Source organism: Sceloporus undulatus, chromosome 6, assembly GCF_019175285.1.
Source record: "Sceloporus undulatus isolate JIND9_A2432 ecotype Alabama chromosome 6, SceUnd_v1.1, whole genome shotgun sequence".
NCBI classification, from domain to species: domain Eukaryota; kingdom Metazoa; phylum Chordata; class Lepidosauria; order Squamata; family Phrynosomatidae; genus Sceloporus; species Sceloporus undulatus.
The window spans coordinates 96,829,590-96,854,224 of NC_056527.1; the positions used below are offsets into that span (position 1 = coordinate 96,829,590).

The 24,635-nt window shown below is 41.3% G+C and overlaps 2 protein-coding genes across 2 annotated transcripts in view; one reads left to right on the forward strand and one right to left on the reverse strand.

The window, feature by feature from the left end:
* The first annotated feature begins 54 nt into the window (after nt 1-54).
* On the forward strand, nt 55-10,387 carry G6PC3 (glucose-6-phosphatase catalytic subunit 3). The gene is made up of 7 exons (XM_042471187.1): nt 55-149; nt 1,325-1,555; nt 3,770-3,876; nt 7,440-7,530; nt 8,216-8,334; nt 8,949-9,090; nt 9,324-10,387. The coding sequence occupies exons 2-7, from the start codon at nt 1,335-1,337 to the stop codon at nt 9,682-9,684; spliced, it is 1,041 nt and encodes a 346-aa protein (XP_042327121.1). The 5' UTR covers nt 55-149; nt 1,325-1,334; the 3' UTR covers nt 9,685-10,387.
* Nucleotides 10,388-15,661: 5,274 nt separating this feature from the next.
* The window catches only part of HDAC5 (histone deacetylase 5), a 92,344-nt gene continuing 83,370 nt past the window's right edge, over nt 15,662-24,635 (reverse strand). Inside the window, 2 exon segments of the mRNA XM_042475727.1 lie at nt 15,662-22,693; nt 24,008-24,161. Of these exon segments, the coding sequence (XP_042331661.1) occupies nt 22,654-22,693; nt 24,008-24,161 (194 nt within the window). The 3' untranslated portion in view covers nt 15,662-22,653.

A 24,635-nucleotide genomic window follows, 5' to 3' on the forward strand; every position in this document is an offset into this window, starting at 1 on the left:
TCCCTTGCTCTCTTCTTCTGCAGCCAAGCAAAGGCTTCTGGGAAATGTAGTTTTGGGGGCTGAGCATGGCAGCCCAGCCGGCTCCAGCGACTGCAGAGAGCGGAAGAAGTGAATGAGGAACTCAGAGAAGGAAGAGCAAAAGGAGGAGGGTATGTGGCCACAGCAAGCCCTTTTTCCCTTGTATTGGACCCATTCAGTTGCATCATTTTTAAATAATATTTTATAATATTATATAAATTATAAAGTAATAAAATTAAACTTGTTATTATGTTATAATATTGTATAATATTTTATAATGTTATAAAAATTTTAAAGTAATAAAATGAAAGTTATTATTATGTTATAATATTTTTATAATATTATAAAACATTGTGTCAGCTGCAAAGTTGCCCAGGAGAGAAGAGCAAAAGGAGGCACAGAGCCAAGGCAAGCAAGTTGCATTGCAAAGAAATGTTGCAGCACCTTTGAGTCACTGCGGGAAAGGAGAGGGGTTTGTTGTGTTTGTTGAATTGTTTCCGACTTAGGGCCACCCTGCCATGGGGCTTTCCTGGCCAAGGTTGCTCATCAGAGTGTTTCTGCTGCCCTTGCCTTCCCCAGAGGCTGAGAGAGTGTGACTTTTGCCCAAGGTCACCCCTAGAGAGAGGCTGCATGGCTGAGCTGGGATTCGAACCAAGGTCTCCAGAGGCCAACATTCAAACCACTGTGACACCTTCACTCTGAGAAAGTAGTTATTATACACACACACACACACATAATTTTGTAGCATAGGTTTTTGTCAGGTGTCCAGACATACTACTTTTTAAGGATCAGTCCATTTCAGCCTTCTGTCCTATCTATTTATCTATCTATCATTATAGTGTGTGTGTGTGTGTGTGTGTGTGTGTGTGTGTATCCAAATGGAGGACATTTTGAAATTCCTCCTGGACAGAAGGCTGAAATGGGGGACAGGTCCTTGAAAAATAGGATGTCTGGTCACCCTGACAAAAGCTTATGGTACATATGTATATAGTTACATATATAGTTATATAGCTCTCTCTCTAGTATATATATTATATTATTTTGTAGCATAAGCTTTTGTCAGGGTGACCAGACAGCAATCTTCTTCTTCTTCTTTGAAACTTGCTGGAATTAGTTATTTGTAATTCCTGTTTTTAGTAGTGATTCCAACTATGAGAGTTACCTGATGACTAGCTATACTCCAGTTCCCAAAGTTCCATGTGCGAAACCAAGCTGAGCTGATTTAAAACTCATGTATATTCAGGGTAAAAGCCTAACAGGATGCTGTGGTACCTGTATCCTAATCCTTTTCTCCATCCTTTTTCAGCTTTTCTATCATGGATGTTTTCTACAGCAGTGGAGTCTGGTTTGCAGAGCTGCTACAGAGAAATCTTGTGGGCCTAGAAGACTTTTGGCTTTGGGTGACCTTCTTGGGTGATCCTAAATGCGTCTTCCTCATTTATTTCCCTCTTGCTTATTTTCTGCTGGACCAAAAGGTTGGAGTAAAAGTGCTCTGGCTGGGCTTAATCTCCGAATGGCTCAATTTAGTCTCTAAATGGTGAGGAAAAAGCAACTGTCTGCAATCTATTTATCTTATCCATGCAGAGAGGAAGCCTCCCTGGGATAGTATAGTAAGAATACAAATGAATATGATAATCTGCATTGCAGAAATAATGCTGTTTGATACTGCTTTAACTGTCATGGCTCAGTGCTACAGTATCCTGAAACCTGTAGTTTGTTGTGGCACCAGAGCACTCTGACAAGGAAGTCTAAATATCCAACAAAACTACACATCCCAGAATTCCATAGCACTGAGCCATGGCAGTTAAAGTGATGTCAAACGACATTATTTCTGCAGTGCAGATTAGACCTCTGTCTCTTTACTCTTTTGCCTGTCTTCTCATACCAAGCTCCAAGGTGGTGCGCAACATAATTTAAAAGCTGGTGCAATTAAAAACACAGTGAATAATAATAGTAAAATATAATGAAACAAATAACATGAAAACTATGGTTGCATTTAAAGTAATTTAAATGAGGAGGGAGCATGGCAACTTCCTTTAAAGCCTCTTCCTCTGCCAATTGATTGCCAAAACTTGAATAGAAAGGCCTTTCCCTGCCAGTGGAAGAACAACAGGGAGAGGATCAGGCTAGCCTCCATGGAAGAGACTTCTATTTGTCTTGAATTCATTATTATTAGTTGATTGGATATATTATTGTTATTATTATTATTATTATTATTAACTTTTATTTATAAAGCGCTGTAAATTTACACAGCACTGTACATACAATATTTACCGTAGTTATTGGAGAGTGGTCTGAGAAAGCTTTGACAAAGTCTGGATGTTAGAAATTAAAATGGCAACTGCTATATTAATTTATTATAGTATCCTGGTGTGATGCTATCTTACTGCTCTTGTAGAAGATTTAAATGGCAGTCATCAAGTGATGATTACAGTGCTGCTACCATATTCTAAACTTATTTTATTTTAATTTCTGTGGAGCATTGCGTGTCTTTGATTTTAAGTAGATCAGTATTAATGCTTCATAAATGTGTGTGTCGGGGGGGGGTATGTACTGTATCATGGAGGCACATTAGAGTTGCCATTCTCTTCACTTTTGATATTAGTTTTGCTTGGGTTTTTTAAAGTGAAACTTTATTATTAAATGCAAGATAGATATACATCAACACAGAAAAGAGAAAAAAAGACACCCCTCCAATTACTACTTACCATATATACTTGTCTATAAGTAAAAAAAAATTGTGCGCAAAAAATTACCCCAAAATCCCAGGTTGACTTATTTACGGGTCAGTATGGTAATATGATAGTAGCAGCTATTTCAGATTTCCCCATGCAGTCGGGAGAGCAGTTTATTTCTCTCTTGCACCAAGCAGAAAGAGTCCTGGTTGACTCCTTTTAAACAGAGTCCCTCTCCTGCCTGCTGTCAAGTAGAGAGGGCCCTTGTTGTTCGCTGGGGTTTGGTTCCAGGATCCCCCGTGGATAACAAAATCCCTGGATGCTCAGGTCCCATTAAATATAATGGCACAGCAAAATGGTGTCCCTAATATAAAATGGAAAATCAAGGTTTGCTATTTGGAATGTATACTTTTTGGGAATATTTTCAAGCCGTGAATGCTTGAATCTGTGGATAAAAAATCCATGGATAAGGAGGGCTGACTGTATATACAGTATGGTGTACCTACAGACATTAATAAACAAGTAGTGACATGCACACATACTAACATACACACAGTAAGCCTACTTACAGAAAACACAATAAAAGACTTCCCACTTTAATCTGCTGCAGTCGTTAACATAACCTTCCACATTTCCTCTTATCATAAATGGCTAAGCAATTAGATAAAATCTACCTTAATTTTGCCTTAACTAGAGATAAGATTCCAAATCTTAATTTTTCTGAACCACAAATTTTCATCTTAGTTTTCAGCTAACACTAAGGTTTTAATAGTTGATGCTACAATAGATAAAGGTGAGAACTGTCTTGTTTGCTTTGCTTGTTTTTAAAAAGAATACATAGCCCACCTTACGATTTTTCTAGATGGCTCACACTGTAACTAAATGTAGAATAATAGCATAATCTTTTCAGAAATGACAGGATAAAAGAGTAAAAGAAAAAAGGAGGAAGATGCAAGTGACCTAACTGTAAAGCAGAAGATAAAATAGCACATAAACGTAAGCAGTCCCAAAACTTTGAGAGTGTAGCATTGGGCCTTGCCTCATTATCATTTAATATCCCTTCTCTCTTTCCTAAGGTTTTTATTTGGCGAAAGGCCCTTCTGGTGGATGTTTCAATCTGGGTTTTCCAGGAAGGGGGAAGACTTTCCCCGCCAGTTCCCTGCAAGCTGTGAAACAGGACCAGGTTGGTAACTCAAGATAAGATTCCAAACTTTCCTTGCTTTTAGCTTTGGGATTTAAGGATAGGTGGAACAGCCCCGGGACTCTTAATTCCTCAAGTGTTGTGCTAAACCATACAGTCTGTGTTTCGAAGTCCTGGGACAGCAATGCCTGATTTGTTGACATGTGCAAGCAGTGGTTTAGTGGTGAATTCTGATGTGTGGGATCTCATCATGCCAGTCCCTATTGCATCACCAATAGGTCTATACCCCAGCACTTTACTACTACTCTTCCTCCTTGCTATTCTTGCATCTTCACCAGTTCTCTGAAAAGCAAGTAAACCATGAGAAAAACATAAAAGGAACAGTAAGCCCCACCTGCCTTTGTCCTCTCAAGCCTTATTTGGGTCTTCCACTAGTGGGGAGTATTAGAGGTTGAGAAGAGACTCACTACTCCAAAATAAACTCTGAAGCTTATTTGAGTTCCCAGAACTCCTTCCATCCAAACTTCTTGCAAGGTCACAATTCTAATGGACCTGAGTTCTTTAACTTTAGGTTCCATAAAGAGATCTTTATGTCCCAGAGTAATGGAATCCATTAGTACCTGTAATTCATCACCATTTCAGTCCACTTGATGCTTCTGGTAACGCTGCACTAGGGCTGGAAAACCTTTACTTGCAAGAGCTCTAAAGCTTGTTGTCCTTGTACTGGCTGTGTGCCGTAAATAAATTTGTTGTTGCATTAAAGCTTGTTGTTATCCACTTTCAAGTCAATCCCAACTCATGGCAACCTGTGGATGAGACAACTCCAAGTTTCCCTATCATCCACTGCTCTGCTTAGGCCCTATAAATTCATACTCGTAACCTCCCTAATAGAGTCTATCCATCTAGGGTCCGGTCTTCCTGGCTTTCTACATCTCTCCACCTTTCCTAACATTATTGTCATGTCTAATGTCATGCCTTCTCATGTGGCCAAAGTATGACAGCCTCAGTTTGATCATCTTCTTCTTTCAGGGAGATTTCAGGCTTGATCTGTTCAAGGACCCGTTTATTTCTCTTTTTTGGCCATCCACAGTATTCTCAGCACTCTTCTCTAGCGCCACATCCCAAGTGAAAGTATTTTCTTCTTATCCACTTTTTTCACTGTCTAGCTCTCATATCTGTACATGATGGGAAATAAAGTGGCTTGGATGATTCTAACTTCAGTGCTCAGTTGTATATCTTTACTCTTTAGGATCTTTTCTGGTTCTTTCATAGCTGTCTTTCTCATTCCTGGTCTTCTGATTTCTTGACTACAGACTCCTTCCTGATTGTTGTTTGATCCAAGATATGGGAATTCTTTTACTATTTTGATTTCTTCATTGTCCAGGTTGAATGTATGTAGGTCCTCCCTAAAACAGCAGTGCTAAAATTGTAGTCCATGGGTTTTCTATGGTTCCACCCACATTTTATGCCCCACAAACCCTTCCTAAACCCTCCAAGCTTGGGAGGAGGAAGTTCACTTGCCACTTCTCAAAGCCCCGTTTGCAACCCCACAGCCAAAAATCACTCCATGAGCTTGGAAATTCCACGCCAAAGTAACTTCCTCTTGCAAGTTCTGGCCAATGTTCACCTGAATTTGGGTCACATGGACGGCTGTGAGGTTGCGGGTATCAAAATGTGTCCCTGCTTTTGCTGCAGTTGCCCAGCTTTTCTCTAAAGCTTTCATTCAGCCAAGGGCCAACCCTACCCTGAAAAAGAAGAGTGAGTTGATTGACTATAAGCCTTGATTCAGCACTGCTGAATGAATCATTGAGTATCTTTTGATGTAGTTTATTTCATACAGTTGTACAGACTCTGACCAGTGGATTTTGTATGCCACCTCGAGTTCTGCAGAAGAATGGTGGGGTTAAAGAATATAAAAAATAACTGAGGCAAAAAAAAAGAGTTGAAATAAATAAACAGCTAGAAAGAGCGCCTTAAGGGCAGATGAAATGAGATGTCATACAGAGAAAGGTTATTAATATGTCCCTGTGGTATAGACAGTGTTGAATCATTTGAACACTGAAGAAAGAAAATACCACACACAGTCTGCATAAAGAGATTAGGGAGAAAGAATTGGCCAGCATGGTGGCAAGATGAAATTTTGACCGGTGGTAAAGAAATGCCACATCTGTAGAAAACATCAGTCTTCAGCATATAATGGTGCTGTGTGTTTGTGTACTTGGCTAATAATCTTAGAGCTGCTCTGAGAAAAGCAAATGTTGTCCCTTGTCAGTTTGACAGGGCGGTGTGAGTGGTTAAAATTCAACAAACTGTCTGTTTGGGAGTGTTTTGATGTTTCATAAAAGTTACTAGGGATGTTCTGTGTTTATTTTGTTCTGTCCTGACGGGAAAATACATATATAATAAATGGTTCTCCAGCTGGCTATTGGGCACCCTCCAAGGATTTCTCGAAATCTTTTCTAACAAAATGTAGGCTAGCCTTCATCATCTTGTTTTATGGTAGTTGTATGTATAAAGGTATCCTGTCACATTTGTTTTTAACCAAGACAAAGTTCCCATAAGACAGTCACTAATAAGATGGGGGGAAAGATCAAGGGGATATATTGTGTGGGAAGAGCTTTAAAATTTCCTTTTAACATTTAATTAGTTACACATACAGTTTTGAGATGCTCAAAGTAGTTGATTACTGTTAGAAATATTATTTATTAAAAGTAATTGCCTACCTTTAACATGGAAGCCAGCTAGGGCTGACCGTGTGAGTGAAGCAACTGCCTCAGGAAGCAGATTCTTGGGAGCATCAACAACCGTCCCAAATCTGTCCCTGCTGAGTCCCTAGATCCATTCCCCTCTGTTGGAAGCCAGACCTTTCTGTGTCCTGAATCCTGTCTTGTTTCTCTACAGTAGCCTCCTGACCTCAGGTGTAGTGGAGTCTAGCCATGATGGAAGGAGGGCCTTTCAACTTCCTCTGGGAAGGTCCATTGCCAGCATTCACCTGCTAAGTCAGTCAGCTTCTGTATCTGGGAAGGGAGAAGAGGAACCATCCTATCATTTGCCTTAGGCAGCAAAAGGACTTGAGACAGACCTGAACTGGATCTAGTGACCACAGCATTAGGGAACTAGCAGTGATCAAAAAGCCATTGAGTCTAGGCCCTGTGGTGCAAAATGAGATTATTTTTTAAAGATGCTGATAATATTTAGGAGGAAAGGGCTACTGTATGTACTTGACTATAAGATGACCTCACCAAGTCAAGGGTAGGTTTTGGGGCCAAAATTATGGATTTGGATATGACTAGTGGGTAAGTCCAGCATAAAACGTAGGGGCTTGTAACAAAAGATCTAAAGGGTGAAGCAAATGAAAACAATGGCAAAGAACATACAGAATTCCTGCAGGCATACTTGTTTGTGCTCACACTTAGGGGTTCAGTGCTTCCAAGACAAATTATACTCTTACCTTTTATGCTATTTTTAGTAAGAGGTAAAGTACAGTATATACATTGACCTGTAGATAAATCGACTCAGGTTTTTTGATGTAAATTTTTTGAATTAACATTTCTAGACTTGTATATACAGTAATTATATGTATATCCACTTTGTTGTTGTTGCAGGCAGTCCCTCTGGCCATTGTATGATCACTGGTGCAGCTCTGTGGCCAGTAGTAATCACTCTGACCACACAGATATCCCAACACTCCAAAAGGTACATCACTCCCATCCTAGTCATTCACTTTCCTAGTTATCCCTCCCATTGGTTTTTCAGAATATTTTTATTTGCATTCAAAGATATAGCTTGGAAAATCAGTATGCAAAGGGACCTTGTTTGAGACTACCTGAAAGAAAGAAGTTGGTAGCATGAGCTTTTGTAGCCTTGATCCTACTTCTTCCCTGTGGATCCACAACTGTGCTTACCACCACCACCTCAATTGTTTTAAAGAATGTTAGCATTTGAAAAGGGCTTGCAATCTCTGTAGAATCACAGCCCTCTCTGAAGGATAACTCCATATAGCATGTGCTTAAATGGAAGACCGTTTGGGCAGCTGAGCTGAGTAAAATTAGGGGAGTACAGAAGAATGTTGCACCACAAAATGTGCTCAGAGGTACCTTGCTTGTATTATTTCTCCCTTTCCAAGGACATGCCAGAAACAAGAACTTATACTTTTTTGGACTGCAACTCCAAGAATCCCCATCTATGGCCATGCTAGCTGGGGATGACGGGAATTGCACTTTCTTATCATCCCCAACACTTTCTCAAACTGGATATTCATGAGGCCAAGTCATTTGGCTGATAAGTGATTTCTGTGGGCAGAGGTCTGTTCACTCAACTCATCTAATCTGCTGACTAACCTTCAGTGTCATTTCTCTGTCTCCTTTTTCCACCTCTACAGCTGGCTGGTGAAGGCAGTGCCCTTTCAGGTTTATCTCCTCTTCCTCCTAGCTGTAGGTCTGTCACGCATCTTCATTCTGGCTCATTTCCCCCACCAAGTCCTTGCTGGCATCTTGGCAGGTGGGTGTATCTTGTGGTTTTGGGCTGCCTTTCCTACTGGCCTATTCATGTCTGCTCTGATATTGCAGCCCTCTTTTAGAAGGGCCTGCTTTTCTCTGCAGATGGGGAATGCCACGTGTTATGGTTTGCTGAAGCCAGGCTCAGGAGTGAACTTCACTGGCTGATAAAAAGTGATATTAAATGGAGTGGCAAGCTTTTAAAGCCCTCTGCAGCCCTAACTCTTCTCTAACCTGGGTCAGAAGAAGTCCAGGCTTTTGGAGCACAGTAGGATTTGCTCAGGAACTGGATAATTAAGTTTGGGAAAGTTTCCTTTTTTTGGATTACAACTCCCAGAATCCTCAAGCCAGCATGGTCCATGGAGCCATGCAGCTTGGAGAACTGTAGGAACTGTAGTCCAAAAAATTAACTTTCCCAGGCTCTGATTAGATTTGTTCCCTGCCACAATCAGTACAACAGACAACTTCCCTCTGTTTGAGAGTAGCTTTCTGATGTGCTAAAATTGGAGGAGAAATTGCAGCTCTTTCAGGTTATGGGGCAACAAGTAACTTAGTTACAGAAGTGGGATTTTGTTTTGGCTCTTCCTCACTTCTCTCTCTTCCTAATTTCTTTATCAGGGATAAGCCTGGGATGGCTGCTAGAATCCCGAGTCCCATTAGAGAGAGGACTCTGCTTCTATTTATTGGCTTCACTGTCCCTTTTGCTCAGCAGCGTGATGACCTATTGGACACTGATTGCTCTGGGCATAGATGTCACTTGGTGAGTTCCTTCAGTGAGGAGAACGACTGGACTGTGGGAGCATCAATGTGGGCTTCTTTTTCACAGTAGTATACTGTACATGCTACTATAGTCCAGAGCTTGGGAAATACATGCTTGGACCACAGTGCCCAGAATCCCTTTTCAGCCATGTTGACTGAGAGATTCTGGGACCTGAAAGTAATGTTTTCTGAGTTCTGCTTTTATTCATGCCTTTCTTTTATGGTCTTCTCCAGGTCCATCAACCTAGCTACCAAGTGGTGCGCGAACCCCGAGTGGATCCGAATAGACACACGTCCCTTTGCATCACTGAATCGTGATATGGCCACAGCTCTTGGGCTGGGACTTGCCTTCCACTCTTCCTACTACGCCCAGCTTAAGTGTGAGAGGCCCGGCTGGTCTCAGAGGGCACTGTGCGCTATCTTGGCCCTTGTTCTCCTGCACCTCCTCAGTGGTGCGGCACAACCGCACAATGTGGCTCTCTGGTACGGGCTGAACTTTGTGAAGTATGCCACTTTCCCATGGGTGGTGATCGCATTGCTCCCTAGAGCAGTTCAGGCTGTGACCTCCAGGGTGATACCAATCCACAAAGAGTAGCCAGAGGGACCATTTACTCTTTTAGGACAGCCACAGATAGGGAAAGGAGCTCATAGAACTGGGCAGGATTTTCTTTGGGGCACTCCCCACTTAGCATAGAATAGGTCCTTCCATCAAAAGACCTTATGCATTTTACCTCAAAAGGGACTGTTCCTTCTACTCAGGCCAGTGTGTTTTTTTCTTTTTATCTAAGCAGCTGTACCAAAAATGCTACTTTGAACCCTCCTCACCCCAGCTCAATTGTATCAACAGCGTGTTTCTCTTTCATACCCAGGGGTTATTGTTTGCATTCAGCATTCAGGTCTCAAAAGTGCAACCCAAAAGATTTTCAGAAAGTATTTCCAACAGAGATGGATTGACAATGGGACACAGTGGTTGCTTTGTGGCACTGTGGAATCATTGTAAGAGACACATGCAAGTTGGACAATGATTTAACTGAAATAGGTCAGATGGGTAAGAGGAGGTGGTGGCAGCACTACTGATGAAGTTTCTGTGCCTCCACTTAATTTGTGTCAAATAGGGCACTCTAATTCCATCTAGTATCTAATGTATCAGCACCATCCCTTTCTAACTTGAATTCAGGGAAAAGAACTGATGCAAACATCCTAAAGCTCCAAGCCAGTAGCCATCCCAAAGCTCTGAACCAGGGGTAGGCAACCTTTTTGAGCCGGGGGCCGGGTTGCTGTCCCTCAGACAATTGGGGGGGGGGAGAGCCAATAAATAAATAAATAAACAAATTCTTTTTACAATTAAATAAATAAATAAACCGGGACAAATGTAGGACAAAATTTCAAATGGAGGACACTTTTTTTTTAAAAAAATGGAGGACACGCTAACAAATTTGCTGATTTTTTTTAAAAAAATGTTAATATAAATGCATGTTTCGGAGGCTTCTATAGACACTTGCCCCCCATTGCCCGCCTCCTCCTGATAGGCCAAAGGCTCCACGCTCTCATGTGAGAGGCCAAAGGCTCCGGCGGCAATCGGCGGCAGGACTGGGCTGGGGCCGGTCCCAAGGCCTTGCTGGGCTGCATCCGGCTCGCGGGCCGCAGGTTGCCTACCCCTGCTCTGAACCATCTGTGCAAATATTCTTAGGGCCGGGTGTGATCAAACTGCCAGTTTTCCTAACTTGTGACATTAATAAAACCAAATTTCAGCATTTCAAGCTATATTCAACCTGCATGACTCTTCCCCAGAGGTTTAACCTAGGTTTCAGTGTTCATTTCATTATCCTAGAATAAAGTTGGAGATGAAGGATACCAAACTGAGTAGTTTGCATACCAAACTAAGAGCCTGTACAGACATGCCAAAATAAAGCTGCTTTGGGTCACTTTGGAGGTAAGCTGTTTAAATGAGGCCAGAAGCTGCGCCAAAGCCACATTTGTCCTAAGGCCTGGAGGGCAGCTTTGGCACAGCTTCTGCCCTCTTAAGATACATGTGTCATTTAAACAGCACACCTCCAGTGACCCAAAGAAGCTTTATTTTGGCCTGTCTGTACAGGCCCTTAGCCACTGTTTTTTGAAATCATAGTTTGTTCTTTTTAAGTTGTGAAATGCATGGTGAAAGATTAAACAAATCATGGCTCGTCTTCCACACTTCTGGCTTGTTTGTTTTCTCTTTGAACCTTTCTGTCACCAACTCTTTGATGTGAGAGGGAGGACAGGACCAGCCCATAGTTCCAAGTTCAGGTGTCACAACACATCATGGTTTAAACATGTGACAGTTCATGGGTCCAGACTATGGTTTATGGCTAGTTAATAAGCCACAGTTTCTTAAGACGTGGACATACCTCCCAACATAACAGATGTCAACAAGTATAGAATCAACATAGCATCCTTATAAGTATGTTAAGAACCAGTTGGCCTTCTCTCCCCCACCCTGTCAAAGGAACAGCATTCTTGTATTTGGAAAGTGCTTTTATATATTGAGATGTTATTGCTGTATGCTAAATTTTCCCTCCCACATTTTCTGAGGCTCTTGGAAAGGAGCCCAACTATTAAAAGAACCTATGAACAACGGATGTGAGCTTGAAAACAGACCTCATCTCCATAGATATTTGATCACTTCTTCCTCTTTACTTCCTAATGGTTTCTCAATAGTTTGTGGCTCTTGCCTTCTCAGGTTGGCTGTTGCCTCCCTTCAGATTTAGTCACCATTTTCCTTAGTAACAGTGTATATGGTGTAACAATGAAAGAAAGGAAGAAAAGGATCACACAACTCTAGGAGCCTCATGCTCTGTAAAGAATACCACTGTTTAAATTGCCTATGCACACACTGTGAATTTTGAGGTTCTGTTACTACTTTTTTGGACTACAACTCAGAGTAGCCATGGTACCTGGAAACATCTGGGAGTTACAAGTCCAAAGAATAATTATTCCAAGACCTGTCTGTACTAGCAAACAAGGCCCATTAACCCCAGGAGCTGGTGATTCCATAAAGTCAGTGATGTTGGAACTAGTAATGGCATTTGCCACACAGGATTTAGAGATAGGCCAACCTTCTAGAGTGAATGAAGAACAACTAGTTTTTCCTATTGCTTCTTCTGGCCGCTGCCAACTGTTTTCTTTTTAAAAATGATACATATGCATAATATAACTGAAATTTTATTAGAATAAATTATGTATTTATGTGTTTTCAGTGTGTTGTGTCATTTTCTGTCTCAAACGATTCCCTTATACCAGTTTTTGAAAGGAACAGATTTGGAGGAATTTTCTGGATTTTGCAGAGATGGTTCTTTTATAAAGAAAAAATTTCTGTTGCTAAGAAATTGATTAAATCATACAATTTTGTTTGCTAGTGTTTTGTCTCCCAAGAAATCATAGAGTTGGAAGAGACCTCAAGGGCCATCCAGTCCAGTCCCCTGCCATGCAGGAACTCACAATCAAAGCACCCCCCAACAGTTGGCCATCCAGCCTCTGCTTAAAAAATAATAGGACATGCCTTTTATTATTTTTTTCATGCAAGTGAATAGCCACCATGTACTCTGGGACAACAGTATACCAGGAGCAAAACCTCCTTTTGTTTCCCTATGGCTTGGGACCTCATCAGTTTCAGTTTCAGCCAACTTACCCTATGGTCATAAGAGTTGCCATCCAACATTTGGAAAGGTACACATTCCTGATCTCAACTAAACCACACCTTTGTTGTGTTGCTGTAGCCAATTTGTCAATGGTGATCAAGCTTCTGATGGTGAGCCTCTTCGTAGTTAAGACTTTTTAGGGACCAGATAAGCGGTCAGCCAGCACTCAAAATTTTACAGGTATGGTAGCTGTCAGAAATAGTGCTTTGATGGCATAGCTTCAAGAGCCACCACAGTGAGGCATCTGATTAGAACTTTGTAGAGTCTTTGGGCTATTTTTATTATTTAAATAGCATGACTTGACTTTGTTATTGTTTTACAGGAGTTGGCTGGAATCACAATGGTCATCACCTCTGGCCAGCTCTGCCTTACTGACTGCAGATTATAGGAGTTGTAATCCAACACATCCAGAGCTAACCTGGAGGGGGAAAACTTGTGTAGACCATGAGTGGGGAATACATGGACCCCAGTTGTTGGGACTGTAACTCTTATTCGCAGGAAATGTCCCAGCCAATGGTGAGGAAAGTTTTTTTTTATTTATTGTATTCATGTATTCATTATTTCCACCCAGTGCATGTCAGACAGGCTTTTGCTGAGAAGCCAGACTAGATGTGCCAAGCAGCTACTCAGCAGCAGTAGTGAGGAGGGTGTGACACTAGCAGAGGATCTCTCAGAAACAACGGCAGTGGTGCCATAGTATTGTGCAGAAGGGAATACGGTAAGCTCCTTTGAATGTCTTTTACCATGAAAATCCTATGATGAGACAGTCTAAAATGAAACAAAAGATAGTGCCACAAAATAACACTCCCAGGTTGGAAGGCACTCAACTAACTACTGGGGTACAGGAGAGGGCAACTATAATTAGCAGTGTAGCTAATGATGCAACTGGACTCAAGCCAAAAGGTCATTCAGTTTTTGACGTCTTCAGAAATGAAAGTCCAAAGCTACACTACACAGATTATAAGAACACGGAATGTGAGAAGCATGAATCAGGGGAAGCTAAACAGAGTAAAACAAGAAATGGAACATATAAACCTTGTGATACTTGGGCTGAGCTATAGTGGACAGGATTGGGATATCATAATTACACAGTGTTTTTACTCAGGAAATGAAAATCTAAGAAGAAATGGGGTGGCATTTATAGTGAGGAATGATGTAGCAAAGAAGTCAAAGGATATAATGAAAAGTCAGACTGACTCATGTCAGTAAGACTTCGGGGAAAACTCATCAGTATGACCATAATCCAAGTTTATGCTCTAACTACAGAGGCAAAAGAAGAAGAAATGGAAAGATTCTATCCTGGAGTCGAGGAAGAAAGTGGTCACACAGCAAAACTGGTCTTCTTGTTAATCACAGGCAATTGGAATACAAAGTTAGAAATCAGAGCAGAATAAAAGAGTGTAGGAAAATCTGGCCTAGAATCAAAAAAATGAAGCAGGGTGATCAACTGATTGAATGTTGTGAAGTCAATAGTTTGTTCACTGCAAACTCCAAGTAACATTCTCCAAGTAACTGGAGGTAACACCATCTGATGGCTAATATAGAACTCAAATAGACTACTACACAATCGGAATCAGAAGACAGAGAAGCTCCATTCTCCAAAAACAAGGCCAGGAGTAGATTGTGACACAGATCATGAACTGCAAATACCAAAAATTATAGTAAAGCTAAAGTCAAATGCCAAAATACAACCTGAAGAACATCCCTGCAGAAGTTAAAGCTAACATACAAAATATATTGGAACTCTTAAGCCTAATTGACCATGCAGCCAAAAAGAAAGAGAAGCCTCAATGGATAACAAATGAAACTCTCCTAGCAATTATGGACAGATGAGATGCAAAATTAAAACATGACAAGAATAGTCAGAACCCTGAATGCAACTGTTGACTTGACAATGACCTGTGTGCAGGGATAAGGAGAACTACTAAAATAATAATACAGAGAAATAGATGACAACAAAAAGGAAGAACAAGAGACCTCTTCCACAAGAGCTGAGATATCAAAGGAAAAATTAAACCAAGAGTGAGGATGCTATATGACCAGAAGGGAAACACTTTACAGGGCCAAGTACAAATAAAAATCCAATGGAAGTACTGTAATACACCGAAGAACTACATAAAAGAGATGAAAGGATGACAGATTCTTTAAAGGAAGAACCATTTGAAGATGAACATACAGTTTTAGAAAGTGAAGTGAAAGCTGCACTCAAAGCACCTGGAAGAAAAAAATCATCAGAAACATACGGTATACCAATAAAATTACAGATGGATGGATTCAATCAAGGAACCCATGGCCCTGAGTTTGCAAAATCTGAGCAGGACTGTTGATGATGGGGTAACCTGGAGGTCTCTCATTCATTGGGTTGCCATAAGTCAAAGTTGACTTGATGGCAGTTAATAATTCATTTATTAATGTATTTTAATTTCACACTTTTATCATGAGATTTCAGAGTGGCAAACAGGTAACAGAATATAGATAATTCCAAATTAAAATCAACAAATAATTTAAACAAGAAAAACATATTAGACAACTCAAATTAAATCAGCTTTCAAAGACTAAAAGGTGCTTAAAAATAAACAAGGCCCCAAAGGCTTTAATAAAACACCATGCCTTCACCTGGCACTGAAAAGATGCCAAGGTTGGCACCAATCAGGCCTCCAAGGGAAGGGCATTCCACAAGTGATGGGAGTTACAGTTCCATATCCTTTGAAAGGCCATATAGTCCCTACTCCTAATGTAGTCAATAATGACTAGATGGATCAATAAGCTTCCCTTGGTATGATATTGCTGCCATTGATTTGAGACACAGCACCTTATTTGCTCGGCCAGTTTGGAAAATGGAGACAGGACATACAAAGAAAAGCCAAAGAAATCCCACACATTGATTCTACCACAAAATATTGCCAGAAACAATTTTATTTACACAAGGACAAACATTGGAACATATTACAAAATACTCAACTGAAAATTGTATCCAGAGCAAGATAAACAGAGAAAGAGAGACAGAAAGCAGGAGAAAAAAGCAGAAAGGGGGGGGGGGCTACAGATATTCCCCACTTACGGGGGGCATCGTCAATGTAATGTGAAAGGGGCTGATTAAGAAAGAAATGGAAAAATAAGTCCCAATTCCCCTCCACAAGAACAGCCCCCTCAACAGCTTAATACTGGTGTGGTGTCCCTACTGAAAGGATATCGACAGAAAGGGAACTGACACACGCACATCTCTCTCTCTCTCTCTCACACACACACACACACACACACACACTTGCTCCATAAGGACTAATGGCTTTTCAAAATAGTTGCTACTTTCGGCCTGCGCAGAAATTTCCCTCCCCATAGAACAAAATCCAAATTAAGAAACAATGGCTGGTGGATCCTTTTCTTGCCTACCTACCTATTCTTCCCCCACCGCTGCAATGTCGTTTTAAAAAAAGAGATAAAATGGAAAGTGAGATGTAAGAAATGCTAAAAGCGGGGCCCATTCTCTCCTGACTGCAAAGTCACAGTGACTGGCATCAAGTTTTCTTGGGCTGCTTTTTGCACTGTGTAAGGTTTTTAAAAATTATTTTATAACCTTATTGCAAATTTATGTGAATGGAAAAATTAGAAAGGGAAGAAAATAGGTCTTTATTTATTTCTTTTTGCACTGTGGAGTTGTTAGTGTGAACCAACCAATGAAAACTGTGTTGATACAGAACTGGGTATAACTTGGACACTCAAAAGTCCTGGAGTGAAGAAGGGAGGTAGAGTGGGAAGACTGTATCCAGAAACCCTGGTAATGTATATGGAGTTCCATAAGTCACCAAGTTCACATGCCCATGGGGGAACCATTGGTGTGCTAGCTGCTGAATAGCCTAGAGCTGGTGAACCTCTGGCCCTCCATCTATTTACCATCCTTGTGTTTCCTTACCACTAGCCAGGCTGTAGGTCAAAATATCCGTGGTGCCAAGAGTTTTACAGCAATGGTATAGCCAGAAAGGCAGAAGCAAGCAGGTAGCCTCCTGCAGATCATGAGGCTTGTACAGAGCTTTCAACAAGTGGACATTCTCCATGTGAAAAGGTGTGGGGTGAGGGATTACATGTCTCCTTGTGTAAGGGCAGACTCTCTGTAATGGATGCAAGCCCTCCATGTGATGCTGGGATTACAAGTGCCTTCACTTGAGATCACTGGCCATGCTGACTAGAGACCAAGAACGTTTGGTGGGCTTCCACACACTCCCACCTCTTCTCTATTACTCTGCGTTCATAGAAAAGCGTATAAAACTTGCTCATAGTGTTACTTGTGCCATTTCTTAGTTCACCTGAGCTGTTCCTACTAGTCAGCCTGGCTCACTATAACACATTTCAACACTATCTGACCGCATCCTCATGGGGGCATCCTACACTCATCTGTTCTCCCCACCTGTAAGCTAGTTTCCAAGGCCAAACTGGTCTTGCCATCTCATTTCCATATCCAATGGATATTTCTTTGTCCACAAATGACCATTGACCTGCTTGCTACTTCATCTCTATACCCAAAGGATTCTGAATTTGAATTGACATTCTTACATACCTATGGCATATATATGTCTGTCCCTGGCTTCCACTCCACCAAAAACATCTGAGGAAGTAGACTGAAGTTTACAAAAGCTCATGCTGCCAACTTCTTTCTTTCAGTTAGTCTCAAAGGTGCTACAAGATCTCTCTACATACTGATTCTACAGACTAACACAGCTATATCTTTGAACTCTACCACTGTTGTTGTTTTTAATTCTTTCCAAATGGGTTTCCCATCCAGAAGCACAAAAAAGCAACTAATATTGAAATGTGTAAGCATTCATGCTACCTTTAAAAAAAGGCTCAGCTGAAGATCATAGGTAGGAACAGCACAGTTGACTGAGCACAGTGCTAGAATCACAGAGAAGTACATCTGTCAAAGGTGCTTGGAAGGCACAGGAGGATAGCAGACTTGCTCCGAGGGAGAAGACTGTGAGGACTCCTGCTTAAAGGTACATCTGCACACACTCTAAAGGGGTCTACTGGCAATGTGGGAAGTTCCTGAATGAGCCTGCCCTTGGGAATTGATTCTGTGACCCAGCTGGTGCAAGCTGGATGGGGTGGGGAGGGAAGACAGATGAAGGCAGAATTGATGACTGCAAGGTACAGCAAGACTGTTGGCTTCTAGCTGGGTAAAGAAGTGCAGAAGAGTCCATTTGGGCTCCACCTCTAGCACTCCACTCAAATGCCCTGGGCTGGAGTGATTGAGGGCACCATGATGAAAAAGACCTAGAAGCCTAAGCAGGTGCTTAACACAGCCAGCAATTTAAAAGACTGGCAACCTAAAAAAAGTGCAGTTACCTGCAATCCATGTTAGCACATCTTCCAAGCACAGCAGTCAGGAATTTGGCAATATAATTGTGTGGGTGCATGTGTTTAGAGGACTAAACAGAAGGCTGCAGCTTGCTTACAGGGAAGAGGAAGGAAAAGGCAGTGGTAGAGGACAGCAATGCAAATGTCCCACCCAAGTCTTAGTATTGCAAAACTTGTTATTCTATCCTTTATAATAAGGGTTTTGGTGCTTCAAATGCAGATAAGGAGTTGACTGCCCAGTAACTGTGGGACTTGCCTTCTCTAATTTGGGGTCATCCAGATATTTTGGACTATAACTCTCAGTATTCCCCGGCCAGCATAAGCCCTGGTCATTTGGGCTGGATACAATGGGAATTGTAGTTCAACACATCGGCTAACCCTTACTAGCACATACACATTTTGCTTCTGTCCCTTTGTGACTTGCTCTTCTCCTCCTCACTATTCTTGTAATATTTGCCCTCATGTAAATGGGGCTGAAAAATAAAACAGGTATGAAAATAAAGAAATGATGTTACAAAAACAAACAAACATGAAAACCCGACTGCCTAGCCACATCGATCAATCCTTAAACACACCTCAGTATTTCAGCATGGGATTTCTTTAGTAGTCCACAGCTATTGACCTGTGACAAAGATTTGTCATTTTGTGCCACTCCTGAGAAAAACAAACATCGCAAGCACAGCAGTAGAATCCCAGAAGATTTCTGTAGGTGTATAAATTGTTCTTATACCAACAGTTTGCACAAGGATTCTCCTCCTGCTCCAACCCTTTCATTTTGGGAACAGAAGATCCTCTCTCTGCTTCTTGGCTCTTGCCAAGAAGCCTGTTCCTGCCTTTCACCTTTGCAGCACCACAGCCCTTGGAGAGGGGAGAGGAGTTTGCAACGCAAAGCAAGAAAGATAAGGCAGCTCTGCCAAGGATTTGAGTCGGAAGGGAACTAATGCTACATGTGCATCTGGGTGGCTGTAATTTAATAGACATTAATAGTTCAGCAGGGCCTGTTTCTAAGCCACACTGTCTGTCTCAGGATATATGCCATGCTCTTGGGTCCAGTAAACAAGTCATATGTGGAAACAGGCAGGCAAAAGTCTGTTGTATGGAGAAAAACAGTTAGCATTTATTTTATGCAATTCATTCTCTCCCCAAATCTAGGGCTCCAAAGTAGTTGAAAACATTCCAGTGTTTTCACACAGAAGGGGCAGCTTGCCAATGTATGGATAAACCCATGCCTTCTAGGCCACGGGCCACATATGCGCTTTATGTACTCTAAATCTGTTCCACTAAAGCGGGGGCAATCAACTGTGCAAGGCTAGGGGGCTACATTAGTCCCCTAGGAGAACTTGGAGGCTGCAACCCCCACCACAACCACTTCTGCACCTCTAAGGGACATGGGGATTCTCGTCATGTTTTAGGGCCTTCCTGGAACTGCAAATGACATTTTGATGCAATGTGTATTTTTTTTAAAAAAAAAGAAATTGTAAAATTTCATTTTAATCGCCGGCGGACCCAAGGGGCTTCCAAATGTAGTAGAAATGTCATTTTGGGACATTTTTGAGTAAAAATTGTTTTTTTTGGGGGGGGATTGGGCTTTGGGGGCCACAAAAACAGCCCTGGGGACTGCATGCACCTTATGGGCCACATTTTTCCCACCCTTGCACTAAACCTTGACCAGAAAAAAACAAAGCACATGCATAGGTACACCTGAGATAAATCTATTTTTATTTTTTACTTATATCCCAGCCTGACTCAGAAAGAGCCCAAGGCAGCTAAATATCACCTAATTGTGGCCAGGCAGCCACACAGGGATCCTGATGGGGGCCAGGTGAGTATTAGCAAGTTGAGTGATAAAATTATTCTCTGATCAGAAGGCTTTTACATTCCTGAAGGAACCTATCTTCACACCTGAGACTTGCAAAGCATTGTGAGTAATGTTACCTGCAACAGATAACATTTTTAGAGGGTGTGGGATGGAAGTGTGTGAGAATTAAATGGCAACATATTATGGTTTCTTACAAAATGAATAATTTGTACTTGTTATTTCAAAGACACTATTTTAAAATGGAAATTTAGGGGAATTCTGGGGCACTTCCTCCCTACATTTTATGATTTACTCCCCTTGCCCCCAATTTGTGACTAGTATTAAGGTATTGTGTTTTTTTAAGCAATGACTAATGCTAAGAGGTTAGCAATTTTCATTAACATTTCCAGCCTCTTTTTCAGACTCAGTTTATGGCTGAGAAGTCACAGAATCTGCCTGGAACCACTCCCTATACTCACCACAGCAATTCTATGGATCTAGCTACTGGTTGTCTACTATAGTGTCAAAGGGAAGAATGTAGGAAAAGAGGGAGGGGAACAAAGATTGCTGTATGGATATAACCTTCCGCTCACCATGGATTTAAGGAAGATCATTTCATGAAAAAAACGAGGAAAGAATATTATCCCCTTCCCTGTAGAACATTTGGGAGGACTAAACCTGAAGCAAATCCACGGATCCCTAAAACAGACCCTAGGCAACCATAAGTGCAGCTAAAAACACATCACAGTCTTACATTCCACACAACCCACCCCAACCCACCCCAGCTTACAAATCCCATTTGCCCTGAATTATTGAAAACAATACCAAGCCCCATCTTCTCCCTTGTTGCATTATCCCTGCTAGCAACTTTCCAAAGGAAAGGAGAGTTTTGTGGTACAAGTTAAAAAAATACTATTAAATAATACATCTGTAATAAAATTATATACCTTTTTCTTTATATCCATTTCTTTTAAAAGCTAAAATTGCTCTATTTTTTTTCTTCTTTTTTTCCTTTTTTTGGCTGGTGAAGTAACAGCGAAGAACACTCTCATTTTTCCTTTTTCTTTATGAATGGACAAAGTTTCTTTGAAACAAAGTTTGTGCACATGATACAAGAAATCAAATTATTTACAGTTAAGTGATGAGGAGTCTTTCAAACTGACAAAATAAAAATGGTGATAGGAGGGGACAGAATATAGAGGAAAAGAGAGAGATCTTCCAGAAAGCATTGGTCATGGAACAGTGAACATAAGCAAAATCTTCATTACAAATGGGTTTTGACACATGGCCTGATCCAGCTAAGGAGATTCATACTTGTAAGTAGGACTCTGTACGGTTATCGCTTTGCCAAATTGGGAAATTCAGGCATATATTGGAAGTGCAATTCAGAGGCATAACTAAATACGAAGCTGAGTGGATTGCTCTGAATACTTATTCCAATGTGTGGGCACCCCAAATCCCCCCCCCCCCAAAAAAACAGGCTACATATATTACCAGTTTGTTTATACAAAGTTAGAGCTGGATCAAGGCCAATGTGCATTAACACTGGGGATTGCATGTGATTCCTTTCCATCGTTATACAAGATTATCTCCTATACAGATGGATAACTAAGAATGGCTGAGATGGAGAAGGGATGGATGAAAGAAAAAGAAACCAAGTGACTGGGAAATTAAGGCATTAACAAAAATGACTTAAAGGCACACATTTTTCCTTTCTCCTCAATTTAGGGGCTTCTCCTAGAGATTAATTCTGATCTATACATATTGAGGAGCAGTTTAATAGCTGAGATGGATCAGGAGAAAGAGAGATTTAGGCAACAAAGGTAAGATTAAACCCAAAATGTTTGGATCTAATTTTGGTGGGAGGCAGAGTGCAGATCACAGAATAGAAGTTGAGGAATTAGGGAAAGGATATTTGAAAGCACATTTGTGGGATGGTAGGGTTTAACTTTCAATCCCATTTCAATGTGCAAATACCCCAAAGGAAAGAAATGATATTTCGGCAGGATGGGGAAGGGTTGGCCCAACTCAGTGAATAGGCAGTACGGGTGGCTGCCCAGGGCAGCAAAATCCTAGGGGCTCCCAGATCACATGAGAAATCTCTAAGGGGGCAAACGGAATCTCTCTTTCCTGCCCTAGAGCTTTGAAAATTGTGAAGGAGCAACTGGGAGGCACTCCCCTCAAGCTTTCTTGATCTCAACTCATCTCTTCTTACACCAGACAAGTGAATGCAGGCGAAAGATGCCATTTGCTTGTATGAAGTACGAGGGAAAAGGAGCTGAACCTGGCAAGACCTTTGAGGAGGAAAGGGTGTACCCTTCCCCATTACCATGCAGATATGGTCTGTGTGTATCTGTGTAAATTTTCACCCAGGGCAGCAACATGGCTTATGTCAGCCCTGAGAAGGGGATGAGCCTGACCATGGCTGGAGAGGAGTTGGTGGGAATGACATCTAAGAAAGGAACAACGGAGATGCCCATGTGAAAGCCCCCCACCATCCCCCTCACAAATTCCCAAAGAGTTAGGACAAAATGGTGATGCTGGTGAGAACGAATGCCAGGAGACTGACGCGAGCACGCACACACACACACGGCTCATTTTGTCCAGTGCAACTCTTTTTTTCTTTTGTTTTTCTTTTTAATAGATAAAAAAATTGTTGTTGTTGTTGTTGTTATTTTAACGAACTCACAAAGGACCAATTAACCCACAGAGTGACAGCAACACAAATTGAAGTCTTGGCACTTCACAACACGGGTTCGGCCTCCATTGGCTCTTCTGCTTGTCTGCAGAGAGAAGGAGAAAGGCAAAAAACAAACAGTTAATTGCCTTCCATTGGCTCAGAGGTAAATATAGCTACTTGTTGTGCAGCTGGGATGTTACAAATATTTACAGATCCCTTGCAAAGTGTTGAAACTCAGCACAGCGTTTAGGAAACTTTGTTCAGGATGAAGGAGAAGCTGCATAAACATATAACCATAGAGTTTGTTTAGTCTCTCTGTGTTTGGTACTATTTTCCTTTTTTGTTGTGATTAATGTAGTTTTGTTTTTATATTTTATATAATACTATGCTATTAGTATTTTATATAATACTATGCACAGTCCCCCAGACTGTGGAACGGCCTGCCGGATGAGATCCGTCCACTTACATCCTTAGACAGCTTTAAAAAGGCTGTTAAGACGGATCTCTTCCGGCAGGCCTTCCCAGAATAGAGAACCCGACCTTAGAAAAACGTCTGGGAAAGATACTGCTGCTCCCACTGGTTGCTTGTTGATATGATGTTGTTGACCTTCTGGTCAGTTTTTAACTTGTATGTTTGTTGTTGTTTTTTTGTTCTGTTTTTTAAATATTGCATTGAATTTAATACTTTTTTAAGGAGGGGAGAGTACCAGGGATTTTATATGTTTTGTATTTTTAACTTTATTAGCCACCCCAATTGTTCTCAGAGGGACGGGATACAAATAAATTATTATTATTATTATTATTATTATTATTATTATTATTATTATTATTATTATTATTTTGTATGTTTTTCTATGACTTTATACGGAGTTCTGATAAAGCTGTTTATTACAAACAAAAGCTCTGGTGGTGGCATAGTAGTTAAATGCCAGTACTGCAGCCATAACATTGTGAGGTCGAAACTAAAGGGCTCCAAGTTGACTGAGCCTTCTATCCTTTCGTAGGTTGGTAAAATAAGTACCCAGCTTGTTGAGGATTTACAGGTTGCAAAAAGTACTGAGTTCACTATGAAGCAGTATAGAAATATAAATGCTATTGTTATTGAATAGGGCTTTTGTCCATGCTTTCTGATATGAACACAGGGCAGATACCTTCCTCCAGACTTGGTCTCCATCCATCCAAACATGCCAGTGAACCAGGATGGTCTGTTTCTCCCAGAGGAAGCAGAGAGCCCTGTGAGAGTCAAGCTATGCTCTCCTTCCAAGACGCCAAGAATAGGGTGCAAGTCACATGCACTTTACAATATACTCAGAGATGTTACAATCCTGGTTGTGTGGGCTGCCATGGGAACATGAGAGAAATTGAATTGAAACTCTCAGATATTGTTGTCCAGGATCCTAAGAGTAAGGGAACTTACCGGACACCACAGTCAGCTTTACCCTGTTCTGTGTCCACTGACAATGATGCCATGGCACTGACTGTTTCTGCCTCTTCTGCCTCACCCTTCTGTGCCTCCAGCAAGGAACAGCTAATAAGTGCTGCAGAGCATTTCAATGAGTTCCAGTGCTTGCCTAGGATACAAGGGACAATGTCAGGCACAATAATGCAGAAATGATGGGTCAATTTGTGAACATCTGGAGCTGCCTCTCAAAACACCTCACTGTCCTCCATAGACTCCTTTACCCAAATCACATCACATTTTCTGTGATCCCACTGACTCAACCCCTTCATCTCCAACTCTTTAGTCCCCAACTGCTTAGTCCCCATCCCCAACTGCTGAGATAAGCAACTGTAGGAGAGGAGCCTATTTTCTGCCCCAGGACCCTCTGCAAACCACAGGGGATACCAAAAACTCTCTCACACACACACCACCACTGGATGTCCACTTTTGATTCTGAAAAAGGGGGGTTATTTTAAATAGTCCAGAGGCGCCATACAAGCAATTCAGAAGGTGAACTGCTACTCCTGGATTTTAGGGGGTCAATTTATTTTGGCCTTTCTTGTTCTCATCAGGTTGACCTGATGAGGGAGGAGACAAAACGCAA